The 20,814-nt window shown below is 39.1% G+C and overlaps 2 protein-coding genes across 2 annotated transcripts; one reads left to right on the forward strand and one right to left on the reverse strand.

The window, feature by feature from the left end:
- Positions 1 to 2,210: 2,210 nt before the first annotated feature.
- On the reverse strand, positions 2,211 to 4,101 carry LOC104426868 (thioredoxin F-type, chloroplastic). Its single transcript, XM_010040048.3, has 3 exons — positions 3,674 to 4,101; positions 2,751 to 2,850; positions 2,211 to 2,652 (listed from the first exon to the last, which is right to left on the reverse strand). Exons 1-3 carry the CDS (start codon positions 3,976 to 3,978, stop codon positions 2,518 to 2,520), a joined length of 540 nt encoding a protein of 179 aa, XP_010038350.2. The 5' UTR covers positions 3,979 to 4,101; the 3' UTR covers positions 2,211 to 2,517.
- Positions 4,102 to 14,253: 10,152 nt separating this feature from the next.
- LOC104434804 (aspartic proteinase 39) lies at positions 14,254 to 20,298 on the forward strand. The gene is made up of 10 exons (XM_010047668.3): positions 14,254 to 14,516; positions 14,986 to 15,115; positions 15,251 to 15,498; positions 15,795 to 16,019; positions 17,929 to 18,091; positions 18,172 to 18,245; positions 18,554 to 18,644; positions 19,247 to 19,322; positions 19,714 to 19,785; positions 20,036 to 20,298. The coding sequence occupies exons 1-10, from the start codon at positions 14,254 to 14,256 to the stop codon at positions 20,215 to 20,217; spliced, it is 1,524 nt and encodes a 507-aa protein (XP_010045970.2). The 3' UTR covers positions 20,218 to 20,298.
- Positions 20,299 to 20,814: the final 516 nt, after the last annotated feature.

Here is a 20,814-nt window from a genome sequence, read left to right on the forward strand (position 1 = left end):
GCCCTTGCCGCCGCCACTCCGCCTCCCCTCCATCACCGGGAGGTGGGGGAGTGTCGGCCGAGGCCGTCAAGCCTGCACTAGGGGCCGCGGCCCCAGCCGACCGACAACGAGGGCCTACGTGCCCTCACCCGGCCAATCCAAGGGCCACCACCTGCTAGGGGTCACCCGGCCAGCCCTCGGTCGGGCTCGGCAGCCCCGGCCGACCCTCCCCCACCTTCCGTTGATGGCGGGAGGCGGCAGCGCGAGGGCTCAGCCCTCAACCGTTGATTGCCTTCCTCCTCCTCCTTTTTTTTTTTTAATTATAAATATAAATTATTATTTTGTTTTAAATTTAATTTAATTTAATTTATATTATATTAAAACTTAAATTATGCCAAAACAACGTTGTTTTTGTGTGTGTTTTGTTGATTCGGTATTCCAGCAAGCCACGTAAGCGAGAAAATTAATAAAAAAATGTCACGTAAAATTTCCGGCAAGGCTTGTCGGATGTGGCACTCAAGTGTCTCATTTTTCATAAAAAGTGGCACTTAAATGCCACTTTCGTAAATTTTGGCACCTAAGTGTCCATTTATGCCAACTTTTGGTACTTGAAGCCTTCTTTTACCGTTTTTCTTGTGTTCCAGTGATCTATCATAATGAATTCCGTTGAACTTGTCTCATTTTAATTATAAAAAAAAAAAAGACTTTTGGTGAAATCATTTTAATTATAAAAAAAAACTTTTGTAAAGTTTTCATCGTCGAGACAAATTCTTGCTAAATATTCCTAAACTTTTAATGCTTAAAAAGACCAAATAACATCGAAGAGAGCTCAATATTACAAATTTCACATTGAATATTATATATAACAACAACAACAAAGAAGAGAAAGATTATGCTAGGCAAACCAAATTTTTTTTATATGGAATGTAATCGGGTGATTTTTCCTTTTTGTTGCAAATGAGTCATAAGTTTTTCAAATGATGCAGCCTGGACTCTATAAATGAGGTTATACATTTACTAGTACTAAATATTTACCTAAATGTAACTATCGTAATATTTGTAAAGATTAATAAAAAGAAAAAAATGTCATAAAATGATAGCATTTTTTTTGTTTGTTTTGTTTTAGGAAATGGATTGAAATAAAGAGATTTTTCATTATCAAGACAATATTGTGATTGTGAAAACTTATGAATAGTACCGAAAACTAACATCACTTTGTTAAGGAAAGTTGAGGAGCTGAATGAACAAATTAAAAATTCAAGGACTAGATTGAACATTTATAAATAGTTTAAGAATTGTATTGAACTAATTAAAAGTCCAATAATGATAATGCACATTGAACTAAAGTTTGAGGACTAAATTAACGCTATCTCTCCTTTTCCCTTTTTGGTCAAAATCATATTTCCTTTTTAATTAACCAAGAACCACATATTGCGTTTGATCGTCCAGATTTCTAATCAAGATAGAACTGAATAAGATATGATATAAAATCCATAGATTTTACTATATTTTATCCACTAATTGATGATTGTAATAATAAAATCGAATATATCTATATCATATCATGTATATTGTTTGATATAAATGACATATTAATACAAATGAACCAAAAATTTTACAAATGAAGATGGTAAAATCTCTCGCGACGTTCTTGCATACTTTATTTTTATTTTTATTTTCCTCTCTTTTTAAATTAATTTCTTTATTTATTTCTTTCTTCCCCCTCCATCATTCTCTAATAAAATTTTATTAAAAATATATCTAAAATACTAAAACTCCTATAATATGTAATAAATATAAATATAAATACATATTCATATTTATTTATTGAATTTGTATTATAAAATATAATTAAATTTGAACATATAAGTAAAAATAAGATTAAATTAAAATAGTTAACTTGTTATTTTTTGTTATTTGGAATTTCTTATGTTAGAATTTAAAATTATTTATATTAAAATATAATTTTAATTTTCTTAATTTAAGAAGATTATCATTCAAGTTATTTATTATGGATTTTAAAAATCCTAACTACTTTCGTCCTACCCCCATGGGATAATTTTATTCAGTCTATATGCCTTTTATATTCGATTTCATCCTATCTTAAGCAGACATTAAACGTAGGATAAAATAAATTTTATCATATCCTGAATTTATCCCAACTACCATATGTAGACAAGACATAGTGATTAGAGGCCCTCTTGACTAGTGAAAGAAGACATGCATGCTAGTTTGTGTCAAAGAAGACTTCATTGGCAACAAGTTCTGTAAGCTTCTTGAATTTCTAGCAGCTGTCTGAGCTTTGCATACATACATCAGGTAAACACCGACGTCGTGCGTTACCTCGCAGTTGAAAGATAGGTAGTCCAGCGACTTCAGGACTTCAGTGCTCAAAGGCGTGTGTAAAGTCACTCCGGTTCATTTCAGCTTCAGCTCGAAATTTCAAGTGATGGATACAGATAGATACATATAAGTACAACGATTATGCCGCGAAGTCGGTCATGGTATACGAGAATCTCTCTTCTGGTGGAGCGCAATTCAGCTCGATCTGACGGCGTCAATCGCTAGGACTAGATTGTCGAGTTTAGCCCCGGTGACTTCCTTCACGACCTTGTTGTCCTTGAGGATCTTGAAAGTGGGAACCACTTTTAAGCCAAGCTCCTTTGCCAGAGGCTGACGGACAATGTTTCGAAAGATCATGGGAGTGTGAGAAAGGGAGGAATTCGAGCGGACCACGCAAAACCATCCCGCGAGTGAAAGTGGTTCGTTACCTTGTTGTCTTGGTTACAGTCCAGCTTTAGAAAGAGAACATCAGAGTACTTTTCAGATAGTTCTTGATACTTTGGAGCCATCACCTTGCAAGGTCCACACCTGCCACCAAATGTAAGAAAGCTCAATGAACACAGAGATCCTCACACTTGGGATAATCAAAAGAAAACCAGATCTCCCCAATTTGTTAATTGAGGCCATGCCTAAAACTCAGCCACCCCGAAAATTTCCATGTGATAACGATGTGAATCAAGCAGGAACTTCCTGCAGGGGATATTACATGCCGAGGCCATCGGCCATCAACCAAAAGCTTCGGAGCAAAGGTGCAGGATCTAATGCCATTCGGGCGAATAGCAGCAGTCCTAAGAAGCACAGATCCTAAACGGGCAAATTTGCCAATCGAAATGTTGGCCTACTTCCACACCCGATATATCATCGTGTAACCCCTTTTAGGATGTGGACAGAACATGGTACCGAGGAGCATCACAAGGCAAGAGCCTCGCGCATACGGTTCTGTAAAGCGGCAGCAAGACGTGATTTTGAGCAGAGCCCTGCAACTATTCCCCGGTCTATACTTTTCCAAGAAGTTACTTACTTCTGTTCAATAATTCTATCCGAATTTAGAATCGAGCGAGTTTCCTGGAACTGGTGATGCTACACTCTAGCTTAGTAAACAATCTGATATTCATCATACATTCGACAGGTTACCCGACAAGTGCCAAGTAAGCAGGACGTCCTGCGTTTCCCCAGTAATCATCTTCGATTTCGCCGCTTCCCGCAGCTCCTCTGAATCTTGGCCACCGATCACAGTTCACATAAACAGTACGGGAAATCGATATCGAGGAAAGCACAGTCCAACTCGCGAAGAAGATGAGCTACGCGAGCGAGCGAGAGAGAGAGGGAGAGAGAGGGAAGGAAACGTTACCACTGGGTATACATATCTAGGACGACGGTCTTGTCGCCGGCGGACCTAACGATGGGCCAGAAGCTGTCCTTGTTGACCTCCGTCACCTGCCCGACCTCCGCGATCGCCGTCTCCACGCTACACCTCACCACGCCGGCGGCTCCGCTCCTCGGAGCCCGACCGGCGATGCTCACGCTCTTCAAAGGCCTCGACGGCGGCGAAAATACGGAGGAGGAAGACGAGGAGGAGGCGACCGAGAGCGCGGAGCTGCCAGCGCTGCTGGAACGGAGCGAGGGCGGGTTAGAGAGAGAAAGTTGCAGAGCCATCGGAGCTGATCGGAGAGAGAGCAGAAGAAGAAAACGAAGACGACGGCGACGGCGACGGCGACGGCGAAGAGAGAGAAGGAACGAAACGGGGCCTTCGGGGGTGGAGAGTTCGAAGAGGCGCGGGCGATTATAAATACGACAAGGGCCCATTGTCGTTTTTAAAAACATTGGAAAGACGGAAACACCCTTCGTCTTGTGGATATGGGGCGACGCCGGCGGGGGTGTTTTGGGGATATCGGATCGCGTGTGAGGAGGACGACGGGCGTCGAGAAGGGGTCGTGGAAAAATTGGAGCCTGCGAGCGAGATATTATTCGGGGGCCATTCCTGGAAAACGACCAAATCGGACTGAATCGATCTTTTGTCGTGCCCCGAGCATGATCCGATGAGTCGATCACGCGGACCGAGCAAGGACGCATCCTTCGACCCCACGAGCTGGATTCACTCCGACCACAAACGAATGGCGCTCGTTTTGATCTCATGGTCGGCATGGGCATCGGCTTGCTCGATCCGAGGGGATATCCCTTTTCCCTAGCCTCCCTCGCTCTCATCGGTCGTGTACATATTCGAATCCCAATCGTCATGTGAACAGGAGGAGTATATTTGGAATTGTCGATTTTATAAGCCTGGTGTAAAGAGGAGGTGATGGATTGAGAAAAAGAAATGTTTATATGACCGTTCTTAATTTACTGTGAAAATAACAACTTATTTTAAATAAAAAATATAAAAAATAATTAGTAATTGCTATAGGATCTATTCCTTCAAAAATTTGTCATTCACAGCATATTATTATTTTCCAAATAGTTAAAAAATTGTTACATTAACAAAGTTCTTGAAAAATAACACGAAATGCAAAAGGCAGATGGTTTATCACCCAAGGAATCAGCCTTGGGTTGCTAGGCGAATGATTAACTCTTGCTCAAGTGGATTTAAGGAGGAAGTATAGAGTTAAAGAACAAAATCATGATCAAGACTTAATCTCATCAATGAACCGGTCTAATCATTAAGAAAACCCAAGAGACATCTTTGTGGACAATCGAGAGGAAAATTATTAAAATACTTCAAAAGCAAGAAAATTCCAGGATACATACATTAAGGCCCTGCATAAACGTTCCAAAAAAATGTTTAACACTTTGCATTTTTTTGTTCTCGAGAACAAAAGAAAATGGCAAACGCGTTCGGTTCTTTTTTTTTTGTTTTTATTAAAACAAAATTGGAGCAAAAAAAGAAACACAAAAATTTGCTTCTGGAAAAGAAACGCTTCTCTTCTTCTCTCTCTTCTCTTTTCTTCTTCTTTTTCTTTGGCCGACGCCGTCGAGGTCGCGACCTCGGCGGAGCGTCGGGCCCCAGCGAGGCTGAGCCTCGCCCGCGTCGGCGAGGCCGAGCTCGCCCGGCCAAGGCGAGGCTCGGCCTCGCTCAAGGGGAGATCTTTGGCTAGGGTTCTAGCGAGGGCTCGGAGGACGGTGCGATGGTGGCGCGGCACTAGAGGCTTCGGGATCGACACGGGCGACGCGAGCAAAGATTGCGAGACGGCGTCGCGAATGGCGTGGTGAGATCGGGACGGTGTCAAGGCCGCGGGCTTCGGGCGCAAGTGCTCGCTCCGACGGCGAGGTTGGCGAGGCTCGGCCTTGCCGCGCCGGTGACACCGAGCCACGCCCAACCACGGCGAGCCTCGCCAGGGCCGGGTGAGGCCGCCAGAAAGAAGAAAGAAATAAAAAGAAAGGAAAAATGGAAAATAAAATAAAAATATTAAAAAATTAAAATAAACAAAAAAAGAATAAAATTTACCAAACGTGTTTCTATTCATTTTTATTCCCGAAATAAACGTTACCAAACGCGTTCTTTTGTTCAAAAACCGTCCCCTGAACAAAACACTTTTTTTTATTTCTATTCCTAGGAACATAAAAGGAATAGAAACGTTTCCATGCAGGGCCTAAAATTTCTTCAAATTAGATATGACATTTTTTGGAAGCAAAATTATGTACTACAAATAAGAGTGCCCGAAGTCGCTCTTTGAGATCCGTTAATGCTCAAGTCAAATGAACGGGAAATAGCCGCTCGGTCACAAGAACTTTTCTTATAGGAATAATGACACTAATAGTTATTAAATTTTGATTCAATATGCGACATTCAATTTGTCCAATGTGATTTCTACGATTTAATTCAATTGTTCAATATTGTTTCTAAACTTTTGGTAAATATTTGAACAAGTTCCTAAACTATATGAAAATAACCAATGTTATCCTCTTTTTTTTTTTTTTTGGTCGAAACCAATGAGATCCTTCCATCAAACAATTTATATATAGTTCAGTGATTAGTTTCAATATGTACAAAAATTTTAAGGATTACACCAGACAAATTAACGACATCACATGTTGGGCTAAAATTCAAAGATCATATCAATAAATTAAAAATTCATAAACCATATTCACACTTTTTTTGGTCAGTAACCATATTCACACTTTAAAGATCATATATTTCAATTTTCCTTCCCCATACGGTGTTTCTACCAGCCACTTGGACTGGGCTTCCAAAATGGTATTCAACAAGCTGGGCCTTCGGCAATTTATCAATGAGCCCATTATCATTTAGGTACTTGGGCCTCCCCGGGTGACTGGTCATGTTGCGAAGCATAACTCCTGAAAGCATGGCACTTGACTGGAACCTACCAATAAATCACCAAAAAATAAAAGCTCGAAAAAGATTCCCTTTACGGTAAAACGTTCTCTTTCGAAGTTTTGGCCTCTAAAGCTCCTTCAGACGGGAAGAATTGCAGGGGATGTGTTATCAAAACTTGATTCTCAAGTAATTTTATATGCACGATAAGATTCCTCTCGAAAAGTTACGCGAGATGACTCAATAAAAATTTATAAAATCACCCCAAAAAAGTTCATCAACATTCTCTAACAAACTTGACAAGATTGAAGCTCGCCGTCCACATGAGCTTGTGCTAACATGCGGGCATGGCGTTTGACCTCCAAGCTGCTTAAGGTTGGCAGACATTGAAGTTGAACGAGAGCCATAGGTAGTCCACTTGAAATGGTCATATTCATCAATCGGCGAGCTGGCTTGGCGAAGCTCGAAAATGGGATTCACGATCTCAATCGACGCTTTACTAGAAAAATTGAATCCGCACCACGGCAAATTGGTTGGGGCGGTCTAGGTATTGAGCTCAAATTAGCCCTTCAATGCTTGTGAAATGAGAGGAACTTAGAGGAAAAGAAGATGATGCGGAACTTAGAAATAGAGGGGGAAATGTTTTCTTAGAGAGAGAGTTGGGAAGAGCATAGAGTTAAAGAACAAAATCCTCCTTAGCATGATCAAGACTCAATCTCATCATTGAACCGGTCTAGTCATTAAGAAAACCCGAGAGAGATCTTTGTGTACAATCGAGAGTAAATTATTAAAATACTTCAAAAGCAATAAAATTCCAGGATACATATATTAAAATTTCGTTAAATGAGATATAACATTTTCTGGAAGCAAAATTATGTACTACAAATAAAGAGCGCCCGAAGTTGCTCTTTGAGATCCATTGATGCTCAAGTCAAATCAACGGGAAATAGCCGCTCAGTCATGAGCTGTTCTTATAGGAATAATGACATAAAATAGTTATTAAATTTTGATTCAATATGCAACATTCAATTTGTAACTCAATTGTTCAATATGGTTTCTAAAATTTTGGTAAATATTTGAACAAGTCCCTAAACTATATGAAAATAACCAATGTATCCTCTCTTTTTTTTTTTTTTTTTGGTCGAAACCAATGAGATCCTTCCATCAAACAATTTATATATAGTTCAGGGATTAGTTTCAATATTTACAAAAAATTTAAGGATTACACTAGACAAATTAACGACATCACACGTTGGGCTTAAATTCAAAGATCATATCAAATAAATTAAAAATTCATAAACCATATTCACACTTTAAACATCATATATTTCAATTTTCCTTTCCCATATGGTGTTTCTACCAGCCACTTGGACTGGGCTTCCAAAATGGTATTCAACAAGCTGGGCCTTCGGCAATTTATCAGTGAGCCCTTTATCATTTAGGTACTTGGGCCTCCCCGGGTGACTCTGGTCATGTTGCGAAGCATAACTCCTGAAAGCATGGCACTTGACTGGAGCCTACCAATAAATCACCCGAAAAAAAAAAAAAAAAAAAAAAAGCTCGAAAAGATTCCCTTTACGGTAAAACGTTCTCTTTCGAAGTTTTGGCCTCTAAAGCTCCTTCAGACGGGAAGAATTGCGGGGATGTGTTATAAAAACTTTATTCTTAAGTAATTTTATATGCACGATAAGATTCCCCTCGAAAAGTTACGCGAGATGGCTCAATAAAATTTTATAAAATCACCCCAAAAAAGTTCATCGACATTCTCCAACAAACTTGACGAGATTGAAGCTTGCCTTCCATATGAGCTTGTGCTAACATGCGGGAATGGCATTTGACCTCCAAGTTGCTTAAGGTTGGCAGATGTTGAAGTTGAACGAGAGCCAGAGGTAGTCCACTTGAAATGGTCATATTCATCAATTGGCGAGCTGGCTTGGTAGAAGCTTGAAAATGGAAATCACGATCTCAATCTGACGCTTTACTAGAAAAATCGAATCCACACCACGGCAAAAGGGTTGGAGCGGTCTAGGTATTGAGCTCAAATTAGCCCTTCAATGCTTGTGAAATGAGAGGAACTCAGAGGAAAAGAAGATGATGCGGAGCTTAGAAATAGAGGGGGAAATATTTTCTTAGAGAGAGAGTTGAGAAGAGCATGCCAACTTCCTATGTGGTTCTGCTAATTTAGCTTGTTCCTAAATTTCTTTGTCCAATAGATTTGAATTCAGCTCAGAATGAACATATATTGTGAGAGAATGGGAGAGATGTAAATGTGGTAAGCGAGGTTTGGAATAACTTGATGCGCAATTAGAGCATATACTTAGAATGAGAGAGAGAAAAGAGGGAGGGGGGAACACAACCCGAATCACATTTTTCGGTTTGGTCGGTCTATAGTCTAGGTCAAAACAAGTTGAATTTCAAATGGTTTTGTTCGATTCAAGTATCATGAAAATCTGAATCGAACCATTGACATCTCTTAAAGAACATATACACTTTTCTAAGGTGATAGGGTCTGCTATAAAAAAAATCAACAGGGGAGTAACTCAACACCCACCTTCAAACAATCCAAAAAGGTTCGGTCTTTAATCCCCTGAAGAAACGTGAGAGGAATTTCGGTACGACCCTCCAAACGTTTCAACGTTAGGACCTCAGCAACGTCGAAAACAGGGAGGTTTAGGTCGACCAAGAACAACCCATGATTCAGCGCGCGAACAAAACAAAGCGACCGGGACAGAATCAGAGCAGAACATCATCACTCACCCGGTCAAAGCCGAGAGAGAACCTCTGCAGGAGGATTGGAGAATGAAACCGAACGAGGGTATGATTGGAGTCTCCCGGAGGATTTAGATAAAGGGTTTTATTGTATCTCCACCGAGGAGTGCGCGTGCGAAGACGTAGGAACTGAGGAAGAAGTGCGTCACGCTCAGTCTCCTTCTCCTTCTTCCACCGTCGGTCTCGATTTCGGCAAAAAGAAGCTCCGTCAGCCGGATCTCTTGGCGGCGTGTCTGCATTCCGAGCCGGTGCTGCTGACGTAACGGCGGCAGACGGTATCGATCCATGGTCACGCCGTGCGCTACTCGATCGACCAAATTTGGTAGGCAGACGGCGTTCACTGGAGAATCCGTCTCTTAAGCCACACGTCAAAAACCCCATCTTTAAGATTTGTCTGGAGATCCACCTATCAACTTAGTGAATCTTCATGAGTATTATGTTCAGGCAAGTGGAATGTTATGTGGACAGTATTGTTTGATTCCGCAATCTATCAACTTAGTGAATGCAGTTATCTATGTGCTTGGATTAGACATGTTATATCGCTCGGGTTGTAGAGACGAGTGCTTGGCTTTGCTGCTGGTCTCGCTGAAGAAGCGACGTATGCCAATCCAGTGATATGAGGGTGAGGTTGGTCCTGCGCCTTGGTTTCACACCGGAAGGTAATTGACAACGGGAATGGCTCTAGGTGGGGTACGGTCGGCTCGACCCGGCCTTGTGCCCTTGACTCACCATTGTTGGCCTGCCATCTATACATATATTTCTTCTCCGGTTAGCCATGAGCCGACTGGCTAACCGTGTGATTACCCAGAAGATGCACCTAAATCTACTGTACCATTTAATCTTTCACTGGCTTGCATATTTTCCTCTTAAAATGTTGAGTTTTGTTTAGAGTGACTTTGATTTTGATTGCTCTTTGAGTTGGGTGTCACGTACGGATCTAATTCTCTTAGTTTTAGGGCTTTTGCAAGTTGGTTATCTAACTTTTAGTTAGCGTGATCAAGTCCACTAATTTCTTGAATTTTAGCAATTTCATCCTTTTAAGTTTTGGTTTCTGCAATCAAGTGCTTTGTCTGTCTATCTGCTCGTTTGGCGCCAAATTAACATCCCGCTTACATCACGCCTCATTTTTTTGTCACATGAGTAATGCCGGCAGTTGATCAATAGCTCAAAATAAAATCGAGAAGTACAAACCGCATGATTCTAGAAAGTTAGAGGACATGATTAAATAAACGATTAGTTTCACGAAGATGAAGGACTGAAAATGTACTTTACTCCATTTTCAATTGTAAGCATTTGAAACTTACATAATATATAAATGTCGAGGTGTAAATCTACTTATAATCGAAATTGGTCGGGGGCAAAAAACAGAGGCTTTCTACAGGCCATCCTAGAGCTTACGGGGTCGGTTGAATCCCTTAATTGTAAAACTTAAAAATAAAAAAGGAAAGACAATTTTTTTTATAACCCATTGCCCCATTGGATAGGTTGATTCAATAAGCAATATAGTATCTGAAGATTCAATTTTTCCAATGTGATTTCTACGATTTAACTTAATTGTTCAATATGGTTTTTAAACTTTTGGTAAATGTTTGAACAAGTCCCCAAACTATATGAAAATAACCAATGTTATCCTCTCTTTTTTGTTTGGTCGAAACAAATGAAATCCTTCCATCGAACAATTTATATATAGTTCAAGGATTAGTTTCAACATATACAAAAATTTTAAGGATTATACCAGACAAATTAACGACATCGCACATTGGGCTAAAATTCAAGAATCATATCATATGAATTAAAAATTCATAAACCATATTGCTATACTTTAAAGATCATATATTGCAATTTTCCTTCCTTATATGGTGTTTATACCAGCCACTTGGACTGGGCTTCCAAAATGGTATTCAACAAGCTGGGCCTTTGGCAATTTATCAGTGAGCCCATTATCATTTAGGTACTTGGGCCTCCCCTGGTGACTCTTTGCGAAGCATGATGACTCCTGAAAACATTGCACTTGACTGGAATCTACCAATAAGTCACCGAAAAAAAAAAGAAGAAGCTCGAAAATGATTCCCTTTACGATAAAACGTTCTCTTTCGAAGTTTTGCCCTCTAAAGCTCCTTCAGACGGGAAGAATGGCAGGGGATGTGTTCTATATGCACAATAAGATTCCTCTTGAAAAGTTACGCGAGATGACTCAATAGAAATTTATAAAATCATTCCAAAAAAGTTCCTCAACATTCTCTAGCGGACTTAACAAGATTAAAGCTTGCCTTCCACGTGAGCTTGTGCTAATATGCAAGCATGGTGTTCGACCTCCAAGTTGCTTGAGGTTGGCAAATGACGCTAAAGTTGAACGAGAGCCAGAGTTAGTCCACTTGAAATAGTCATATTCATCAATTGGCAAAGTGACCTGGCAAAAGCTTGAAAATGGGAATCATGATCTCGATCTAAGGCTTTACTAGAAAAATCAAATCCGCACCATGGCAAAGGGGTTTGCTCAAATTAGGCCTTCGAGGGTTGTGAGACGAGAGGAATGTAGAGGAAAAGAAGATGATGCGGAACTTAGAGATAAAGGGGAAATGTTTTCTTAGAGAGAGAATTGGAAAGAGCAAACCATGTGCTCGGATTACTATTTATATGTTGTTGTTGGTGGATAGTCAATTTATATTGGATAGGAGGTGACCTTATAATAACAAGTGGCAAGAAGGGTGCGACAAATGCGTTCATACCTTTTTGAGGGCCGGTGCGCATTAAACATTCTTTCCAAGATTGGATTGTCAGGCTGGAATATGTTATTGTCCTGTGGAATTGTTTAGATCGCCAGTAGGTACCATTAGTATCCATTAGTGTTGGAGTCAATGAATGTTCAACATTTTAGATGGTAATATCCTGTCATATGCTCCAATGAAATGATATTAAAGTGGCATCTTATCAAGATCAGATTGTCGGGTTGTAAAATGTCATTGTCATGTGAGATTATCTAGGTTGCTGGTAAGAATCATTAGTATCCGTTAGTGTTAATATAACACGTGTCAAGAGTGAATTGGTTAGTTAAAATCACCTTCATCAATTGCCCCTCATCCAGTCTCAGTCCTGCCGGGTGTTGTTGTCGGGGCCTTGGCTGTGTAAGGAGGTGGTGCATGCACAACTGGGAAAGCGGACTAGGAGCACAGGAATCGTTGCGGGCATTTCGGGATGGCATGTTTTCAATCTCCGGACATTTCGTAGGGAGAAGAACAAAGCTATTTGCCCGTTCCCATAAACGGTTTGAAAATGGGAATCACGAATTCGGTTTGAAGCGTCACCGGGAAATCGATCTGCACCACACAAATGGGTAAAGGCGTTGTGTCTCGATTGGCCCTCCGATACTTGAGTTAGCACCGCAAATGAGGGAAATTTATAGGATAAAGAGAGAATACAAAGCGGAAAGAAAATGAGAGAGATGTTTATGGAAGCAGCGTACTTGAATGCCATTGAATGGAAATATATAGAATGTAACTCTTGCTATGTTATTATAGCAACGAAGAGTAAACGATTGAAATAATAATACACTCCAAAATTCATTTCTCTTTATTAGAAAACAAAATTAAATTGGAATGTCAAGAAATTGAAGAGCCGCGTGATCCCAAAGAAGAGTAAAGGTTGGGCAACGCGATCCATTGCCAAGTTCGTGGCCTTTCACTACCTCTCTTATTTTTGCCTCCTTTTCTTTTCCCAAAAGTCAACTTATCACACTCAGAAAATGGAAAAAATTAACCAGATTATATATATTATATTAAATAATTTAATTTACCATTACATGTGTTATATAATCGATATAGGGTAAAATGTCAGGAATATATAGCTTACATTTGAGCTTTGTGGAAGACGAATAATTTAAAAATATTTTCTTAAAAATAATTAATCTAAAAACCGATGATGTGTCTATTCACTCTACTCATGATTGTACACATGCGGAATGTCTGAGTTGAGCTATTGGCAATTCCGATTGATCCTCCCACCCATTTGCATTGGCCCTCGTGTACCACATAATCCTGCACTTAAGTCCACCATAAATTCATAAATTTTCAAAAAAAAAATAAAATTATGTTGACGATTGAGCACTTGTTAAAAGAATCAAATAAAAAATAATTAGAAAAGAATATTAAGATGTCAAAAAAACCTAAATCGAACCGACTTGATTATGAAATTTCGTGTCTCATTCTTTTGAGGAGTTTGATGATTCATTTTTCTTCTTCTTCCCTTCTACTTGCAATCCTAAGAATTTTAAAAAAGCCTATAATTCATAAATAAATAGATAATATCTAAAGATTCAATCCAAAAATTGATAAAAATGAGGTCTCATCAAAGCAAGGTGTAGCTGTTGTAAGAGATGAGCAGACAAATTTTGTCATTCTCCCTATAGCTTCATTATTGCACCATTGGATTCTTTCATTATTGGAGTTGAGTACAAAAGTTGTAAGTAGATTTGTACAATTACTATTCACAACATAAATAGAGTACCTTGCAAACTAGAGCATCATTAAAAAAAAAGCATATGTTGATGTTTTTTCATTATTGGAAAATTCACAATACCAATAATTAATTGGGTCTTTTGAAAGATTCTCCTCAAGAGATTAAGCTAATATGGTCTTTTGGCCATAATAAAGATTACTCGAATATTATTGAATATGTTGAAAAATATTTGTTTGCCATGTTGAAGCACCAGTCAGTACCCAATATTTTTTCTCTGTCATCGTTCCTTGCTCTCCTCCCCCTATAAAAGCGGCGATGCCCAGTTGCGTAAGCTGCCTTTTTCTAGTGTCCGAAAACTTGCCTTCCTTCCTCCCCTCTCCTGGCCAACTCATTCCCCAGAGAGAGAACCCGGCTGAGTCTCCGAGCGCGGGAGCGACATGGGTCCGGCCAGATCGCTCGCGTCAGCGCCGGCGTCGGCGGTGGCGGTGGTGGCGGCGGTGCCAGTGGCAGTCGTGGTGCTCGGTCTGGCGGCGTCGTTGGCGGCCGCAGAGGGGAACATGGTGCTGCAGGTGCACCACAGGTTCAGGGGCCGCCGGCACATGCTGGGCGCGATGAGATCGCACGACGCCTTCCGCCACGGCCGGCTCCTCTCCCCCGTCGATCTCCCCCTGGGCGGCAAGGGCAGTCCCACCGATACCGGGTGATTCCCGTTTCTCTTTCGTTTCGTCTCCCCGCGGGTTTACAGCCTCTCATGATCGGTTCTCGTGGTGGTGTCTCCTGTGTTATAATTTGAGCTCCGCAATCTGTCTCCTCTGTCGTGCTTCCTTCTTGAGGCGGTTTCGAAATGTTCGTATGATGTTTTTTTCTTCTTTTTTTTCCCACCACCTTTAATGTAACATATTCACGTTGACTTCCTGATCTTTATATCCCTGTTAAACTATATGTTGACTTTGGCAGCACAGGACGATGACAAGAGAGGCGTCGATGGTATATGGTTAATGTTTGTAAAAGTCCGGTCTGAAGTTCCGTTGGGATGATCCATGTTATATCAAAGTCTGCAACTTTTTTGTTGGGTTTTTTTTTAATTTGTTATGAGTCGAGCCAAATTGACTTGGATATCATGACCGTCCAGTTCCTTATGTAGCCATTGTTGGGTTATGTTTATGTAGCCTCTACTTTGCGAAAATTGGAATTGGGACTCCCTCCAGAGATTATTATGTGCAAGTTGATACGGGAAGTGACATTCTCTGGGTTAACTGCATTGGCTGCGACCAGTGTCCCAAGAAGAGCGATCTCGGGGTATGTTGTTGTACCCCTTAGATCTTTAAACTGCACCTATGACAGATTGAAATGACCGTTCAACTTTGCAACTGGGATCTCAGAATCACATTGATCTTCTATGAGAATTCATTTATTATTCTTATCCTACAACAGGTGGAATTGACTCTTTATGACCCAAATGGCTCGAGTACAGCAGACCCAATTACTTGTGATCAAGAACGTTGCATTTCCACATACAATGCCGCTTTTCCTGGTTGCAAGCCCGACGTACTTTGCCCATTTTATGTTAGTTATGGAGATGGAAGCACAACTGCAGGATACTTTGTTGAGGATAATGTACAATTAGATCAAGTGACTGGGAATCTTCAAGCATCGTCCATGAATTCGAGTGTGATATTTGGGTAGGTTGCTCAACCAACAATATAATGGTTCTCTGAGAGTAGTAGGATTTCACATATTACACTAGGTAACTGTAGAGAATCATGTCTCAATGGGCTGTCTGATTTGAACTAGTTTAACTTCTCTTGATTTCAGATTTCTTTTTTAACCCTTTTTTCTGGTTTACATTCTTGAGAGCGTCGAATGCAAATATAAATGTTTTATTGCATTTTTGTTATGAGAAGTTTCACTCTTATGCGATTTCACTTGTAGTTGCGTACTGGTTCTCTAATTTTTAACATGTTATGTTGGTGAACAGGTGTGCAGCTAAGCAATCTGGAGGGCTGGGCACATCATCTGAGGCTCTTGATGGGATTCTTGGTTTTGGACAAGCAAATTCATCCATGCTTTCTCAGCTTGCTTCATCAGGAAAGGTGAAAAAGGTTTTTGCACACTGCTTGGATAATACAAATGGTGGTGGAATATTTGCTATCGGGGAAGTGGTGCAGCCAGAAGTCAATACTACTGCATTGGTACCTAATCAGTATGTGGCATGATCCTTCCACAAAACATCTTGTTTTACTTGTTAAGTTATTGTTTGTTATGTCTGCAATTTTATCATTATTCTTTACATTGATCTTTGACCTAGCAGTTTAATATACCTAATAAGCTCTTGTCATGGTGACGTTAAACCTGTTTGACATACAATCTAGAAACGTCTCTAATATCTCTTTATCTCTCACAGTACTTAGGCTCCGTTTGGTTCAGCATTCCCAAGGGGCTTTCAGCCCCGAAAGGCCTTGGGAAAAAATTTAGATGTTTGGTTCAGCATTTGGAAATGTCTTTGATCAAATGCTAGCTTCTGAAATGCTGAAAGCCCAAAGCAAGAAAACCCAAAACAGGTGGGGACCTGCTTTGGGCTTTTAGATTTCTAAAATGCAAGTCCACCTCTACTATTCATCAGTTGACTTTTTTTTTTTTTTTTTACAACCAAACATCTTCCCAACACCTCAACCGCCGTTGATCAGCAACAGAGTTTCATCAGATTTTATTTTTATTTTTTAAAAAAATAATAAAAACCCTTTGCAAATGTTGGGTTCACCTTCTTTTTTTTGTGTCATTTTTATCTTTTGATAATCAATAACCCAACTTTTTATCAATACACTAGAATGATCATTAATTAACGAAGATGATTAATACTACAATAATTAAGAAAAAAATTATTCAAAGTTGAAAAAAAACCTAAAAGAACCTAGGCCAAAAGTTAAGTTTTGCATCTAATCTATAATCAAATTCTTTTTATATAATTTTTAAATAAATTTATTAATATATATTTTACATTACTCTCAACATGAAAATGTAAAATGTTAAATAGTCATTATTTCTTTTTTGCAATTTAAAAAAAATACTAAAACTAAAAAACTTAATTTGGTTTTTACCCAAAAAAAAAAAAAACTTAATTTGGTCACATTAAAGGACTTTTCAAATATATGTTTACCAAACAGTCTTGCATTTCCCTAAAGCACTTTTCAGTTATAATTTACCAAACAGTCTAACATTTCAGAAAACCTTTTTTACCTTAAAGGTATTTGCATTCTCCCAATGACATTTCCACTTTTCAGTTATAGTTTACTTATTTTTATTCCGTATCTCTTTCTGTCGTCTCACTTTTGTCCTAATTCATATTGTGCTTTTCTGGCTTGTTTGTCTCTTTAATTGTCATTGATCCTTATCATTAGCCGAAGGGTCCTTGTCTGGCATATCCTTCATTACTGTGCTTGTCATCAAAGGCTCAAGCAATTTGAGGATGAAGAATTAAAAGACAGGTTTTGCATAAGTAGCTGAAGATTATCTTGCAGTTTCATAAGGAGAACATAACTATAGTAATTGAAACTACTATAATCAAAACTAATATAGTTTTTAAATGGTATGAGATGCTAATTAAATAAAGAGATTAGGTGGTAATGTACTCATAAAGATTCTCAGCAGCTCAGATTATTTCATTTCTTTGTTTTTCTTTTGTGGAACACTTTTTCTTACACATTTGTATGCTGCCACATTATTCTGATGCATATTTCTAGCCACGTTAAAGGGTTCCCTTTGAAGTGATTTATATTGCTTAAATGCCTTCGAATATAATGACGATTGAAGGCAAGCCTTTTTTATGATTAAATACATTTGGTCCTTGAATTTTAGGTCTTCGATTTTTTATTAAAATTCCACAAAAGAAAACGAGGAGAGAATGTGCTGGTGATGTTCTTCCTTTCACTATTTGGCATCCATTCGTCTTCATTCGTACTGCATCATACTCTGTTCTTGGTTTGATCAGTTATTCATATTGAATCCTAAATTCATTTGTTAATGGCGTGATTCTACCATTATAGGCATCCATTAGCCAAATAGGTTAGATCTCAGCGTACAAAATGTGATTCTTTTTCCATCAACTACCATAGGGCATATTACAATGTTGTCATGAAGGCTGTTGAGGTGGGTGGTGATGTTATAGAACTTCCAACAGATATATTTGGCTTTGGAGGTGAGAACGAAGCAATAATTGACAGTGGCACAACATTGGCCTATCTTCCGGGGGACATATATAACCCACTTATAGAAAAGGTATATATTGATTCTCCTATATCTTCTACCCTTTACTTTTTTTCTCGGCATTTTTTAACTCTATGTGATAACTTCATCAGATTATGGCTCAGCAGCCTGGACTGGAACGACACACTGTTGAGGAACAATTTAGTTGTTTCCAGTTTGTTGGAAGGTAAGGGCTAGGACAAGGTCTTTATCAGCATGAATGTGTATAAAAATTTCTCCTGAATCCCATAAATCAGATTGCTATTGATGTATACCGATTATTATTGGTGTCTTACCAAGTTAGTATTACTCATCGATAGGATGTTGTCTTTTGTATTGTTTGAGATGTTATTTCGATGTGTTCAGATGAATTTATTTTGAAAACATCTGGCCAGATGGTTTGAGTTTTTCAAGCAAGAAAAGTATCTAAGTTCACTGAAGCCACGTGGATTTATGCCAAATCATCTTTCTTTTTCCTTTGCCTGTTTTCTTCAGTGTCGACAATGGATTTCCGGTGGTAAAGTTTCACTTCGACGGTTCACTTGCTCTAGCGGTTTATCCTCACGATTACTTATTTCAATATCGTGTAAGTAAAATGTGCTCATTATTCTCCTATAACCGCCTTCCTAGTCATGCTTGTTTTCAGACCCTTCATGAAGATTTAATCTAGAGAATTTGGCTTCTCATTTTTTATTTACAGTGATGATGAATTTTTTAAGCTCGTGCTTCTTTTTAAATAAATTTAGTTTCTTTTTGTCCATATTAAAAAGTAACTTCTGGGTTTATTCCTTTGTGGCATTGTTGTTTGTACTCACTTTTGCAGAGTTCCAGGGTGTGGATTACTGTTTATGAAAGACTTGGTTTGTGTAATATTCATTACATCTTCTACAGTTGATGTCAGTGCATTGTGTCTAAAATCATCTTCAATCCTCCTTTTTTCATAATTGTTGTTTTCACTCACGGAGAAGCATATTTTCTTTCCTCAGTTGACTAAATGTAGAATACAAATTGAAATTTCACTTTTACCTGTTGGATGTGCATTCAGATAGTGCTATCCTAATAAACCAATTCTCTTTCTTCAGTTGCCTCAAGTGTAGAACACAAACTGGGATTTCACTTGTTATCTGTTGGACATGAATCCAGATACTGCTATCCCAATAAACCAATTATGACTTGAACATTTGACAGGATGATACCTGGTGTGTTGGTTTTATGAGCGCCGAGATGCAATCTGAGGATGGGAAAGATATCACCTTACTGGGAGGTATATTCCTTCCTCTTGTAAACATAGCTTTTGTGCTGATATCATTAAGCATCGTGCTGTCCTCAGGTCTAATCACATTGGAAGTAAAGTGTGTATTCAAGTCATTTTAGCCAGTAATCCCTCAATCAAGCCTCCTAGAAGGTGAAAGTTCAAGAATGGAGCTAATACTTAATAATGTGGTGGAATGTCCATCAGCAGTGTTCATAGGAAATCAGAGGCAGGAAAGGGTCATGATTCTGTGGATGCATGAGCTTCATTTTTCATGGAGTTGAATTTGTTAATGACGGAGGAATGTCGTGATGATATATGATGTCTTGATGTAGCAAACTAATTGGTATGATGGGAATAACCAGTTAAATTTGACAACCCCGCCTACTTTTTTTGCATGCAGATTTGGTGTTCTCCAATAAGCTGGTATTGTATGATCTTGAGAACCAGACGATTGGTTGGGCTGACTACAATTGTAAGCATGATTATATCTTTATTTTAGCTTCTGCCTGCTTGGTGTTTATTAAGTATTTTTTAGTTGAAGAGTATGGATATTGTTGTTGGGAATACTTACCCTGCAGAGTATTTCTAGTGCGTAAGAGACACTAACTCTGTTTCTCTTAGAATTTTTGAAGTATGGAATGTTGGTCCTAGCATATGCAGGACATTTGAACCTTTTTGTTATTTCAGCTCATGCTTTTGGTATTTCCAATATCTGATTTCAGGTTCTTCACACATCACGGTGAAAGATGAAAAGTCTGGAGCAACGTATAGTGTTGGTGCTCATCATATAGTTTCTAATTCCGCTCATCATATAGGTTCTAATTCTGAACTTGTCAGCCTGAGAATATCAGCAGTCTTGCTGTTGCTAGCTGCGGTGCTGTATAATTTCATGTTGTACGCATGATTTGAACCTGCTCAGCATGGCCGAGAGTATTAAGAAAAAAGCAAGAAACCTTGTGCAGCATTTATTCCTTTCCTTTTGTTTTGTCAAGCACATATTTTAATTGACGTTAGCAGGATTGGTATGATTTATTTAGGAAAGTGAAGAATTAATTTGCTACTTACATGCAACTAATTTTGCAGCATGATTGCCCCAAAGACTACGATTGATGCCTTCCAGATGAAGTAGTTTGTCTTCTTGAATTGGTGGATGCTCGTATTCGGTTGTTTTGGGTTAGCATCTGCTGTGCAATACAGCAAAACTAATATTCAGTGAAGAGTTTTCCTTCCGACCTGTCTTAGTTCATCTTAGAATTGCAGTCTAGTGCCAAATACGGGCACTGGAACAGACTTGCAAGTGCTTGGAAAAAAATGATGCAAAGATGAAGAGTCGTGTTGTAACCACGTATCGGATAATTCTGTTTAAGACGAGTCATGCTGTAGCCTTGTATCGGATTGTTCTAGTTATACTTTGGCGCAGTCTTGGCAGCAACAGGTTACAGAAATCCGGGACCTATGCAAAAATCATAGTTTTCTTCTTAGCAAATTGCAGGTCAAAGTG

Source organism: Eucalyptus grandis, chromosome 2, assembly GCF_016545825.1.
Source record: "Eucalyptus grandis isolate ANBG69807.140 chromosome 2, ASM1654582v1, whole genome shotgun sequence".
Lineage (NCBI taxonomy): Eukaryota > Viridiplantae > Streptophyta > Magnoliopsida > Myrtales > Myrtaceae > Eucalyptus > Eucalyptus grandis.

Excerpts from the sequence above, each read along its gene's own strand:
- LOC104426868 (XM_010040048.3), bottom strand. The coding sequence starts at position 3,978 with ATGGCTCTGCAACTTTCTCTCTCTAACCCGCCCTCGCTCCGTTCCAGC. Across the intron at positions 2,851-3,673 it reads CTAGATATGTATACCCAGTG|GTGTGGACCTTGCAAGGTGA; the intron begins GTAACGTTTCCT and ends ATTTGGTGGCAG. Across the intron at positions 2,653-2,750 it reads ACTGTAACCAAGACAACAAG|CCTCTGGCAAAGGAGCTTGG; the intron begins GTAACGAACCAC and ends ATTGTCCGTCAG.
- LOC104434804 (XM_010047668.3), top strand. The coding sequence starts at position 14,254 with ATGGGTCCGGCCAGATCGCTCGCGTCAGCGCCGGCGTCGGCGGTGGCG. Across the intron at positions 15,116-15,250 it reads CCAAGAAGAGCGATCTCGGG|GTGGAATTGACTCTTTATGA; the intron begins GTATGTTGTTGT and ends ATCCTACAACAG. Across the intron at positions 19,786-20,035 it reads TGGTTGGGCTGACTACAATT|GTTCTTCACACATCACGGTG; the intron begins GTAAGCATGATT and ends ATCTGATTTCAG.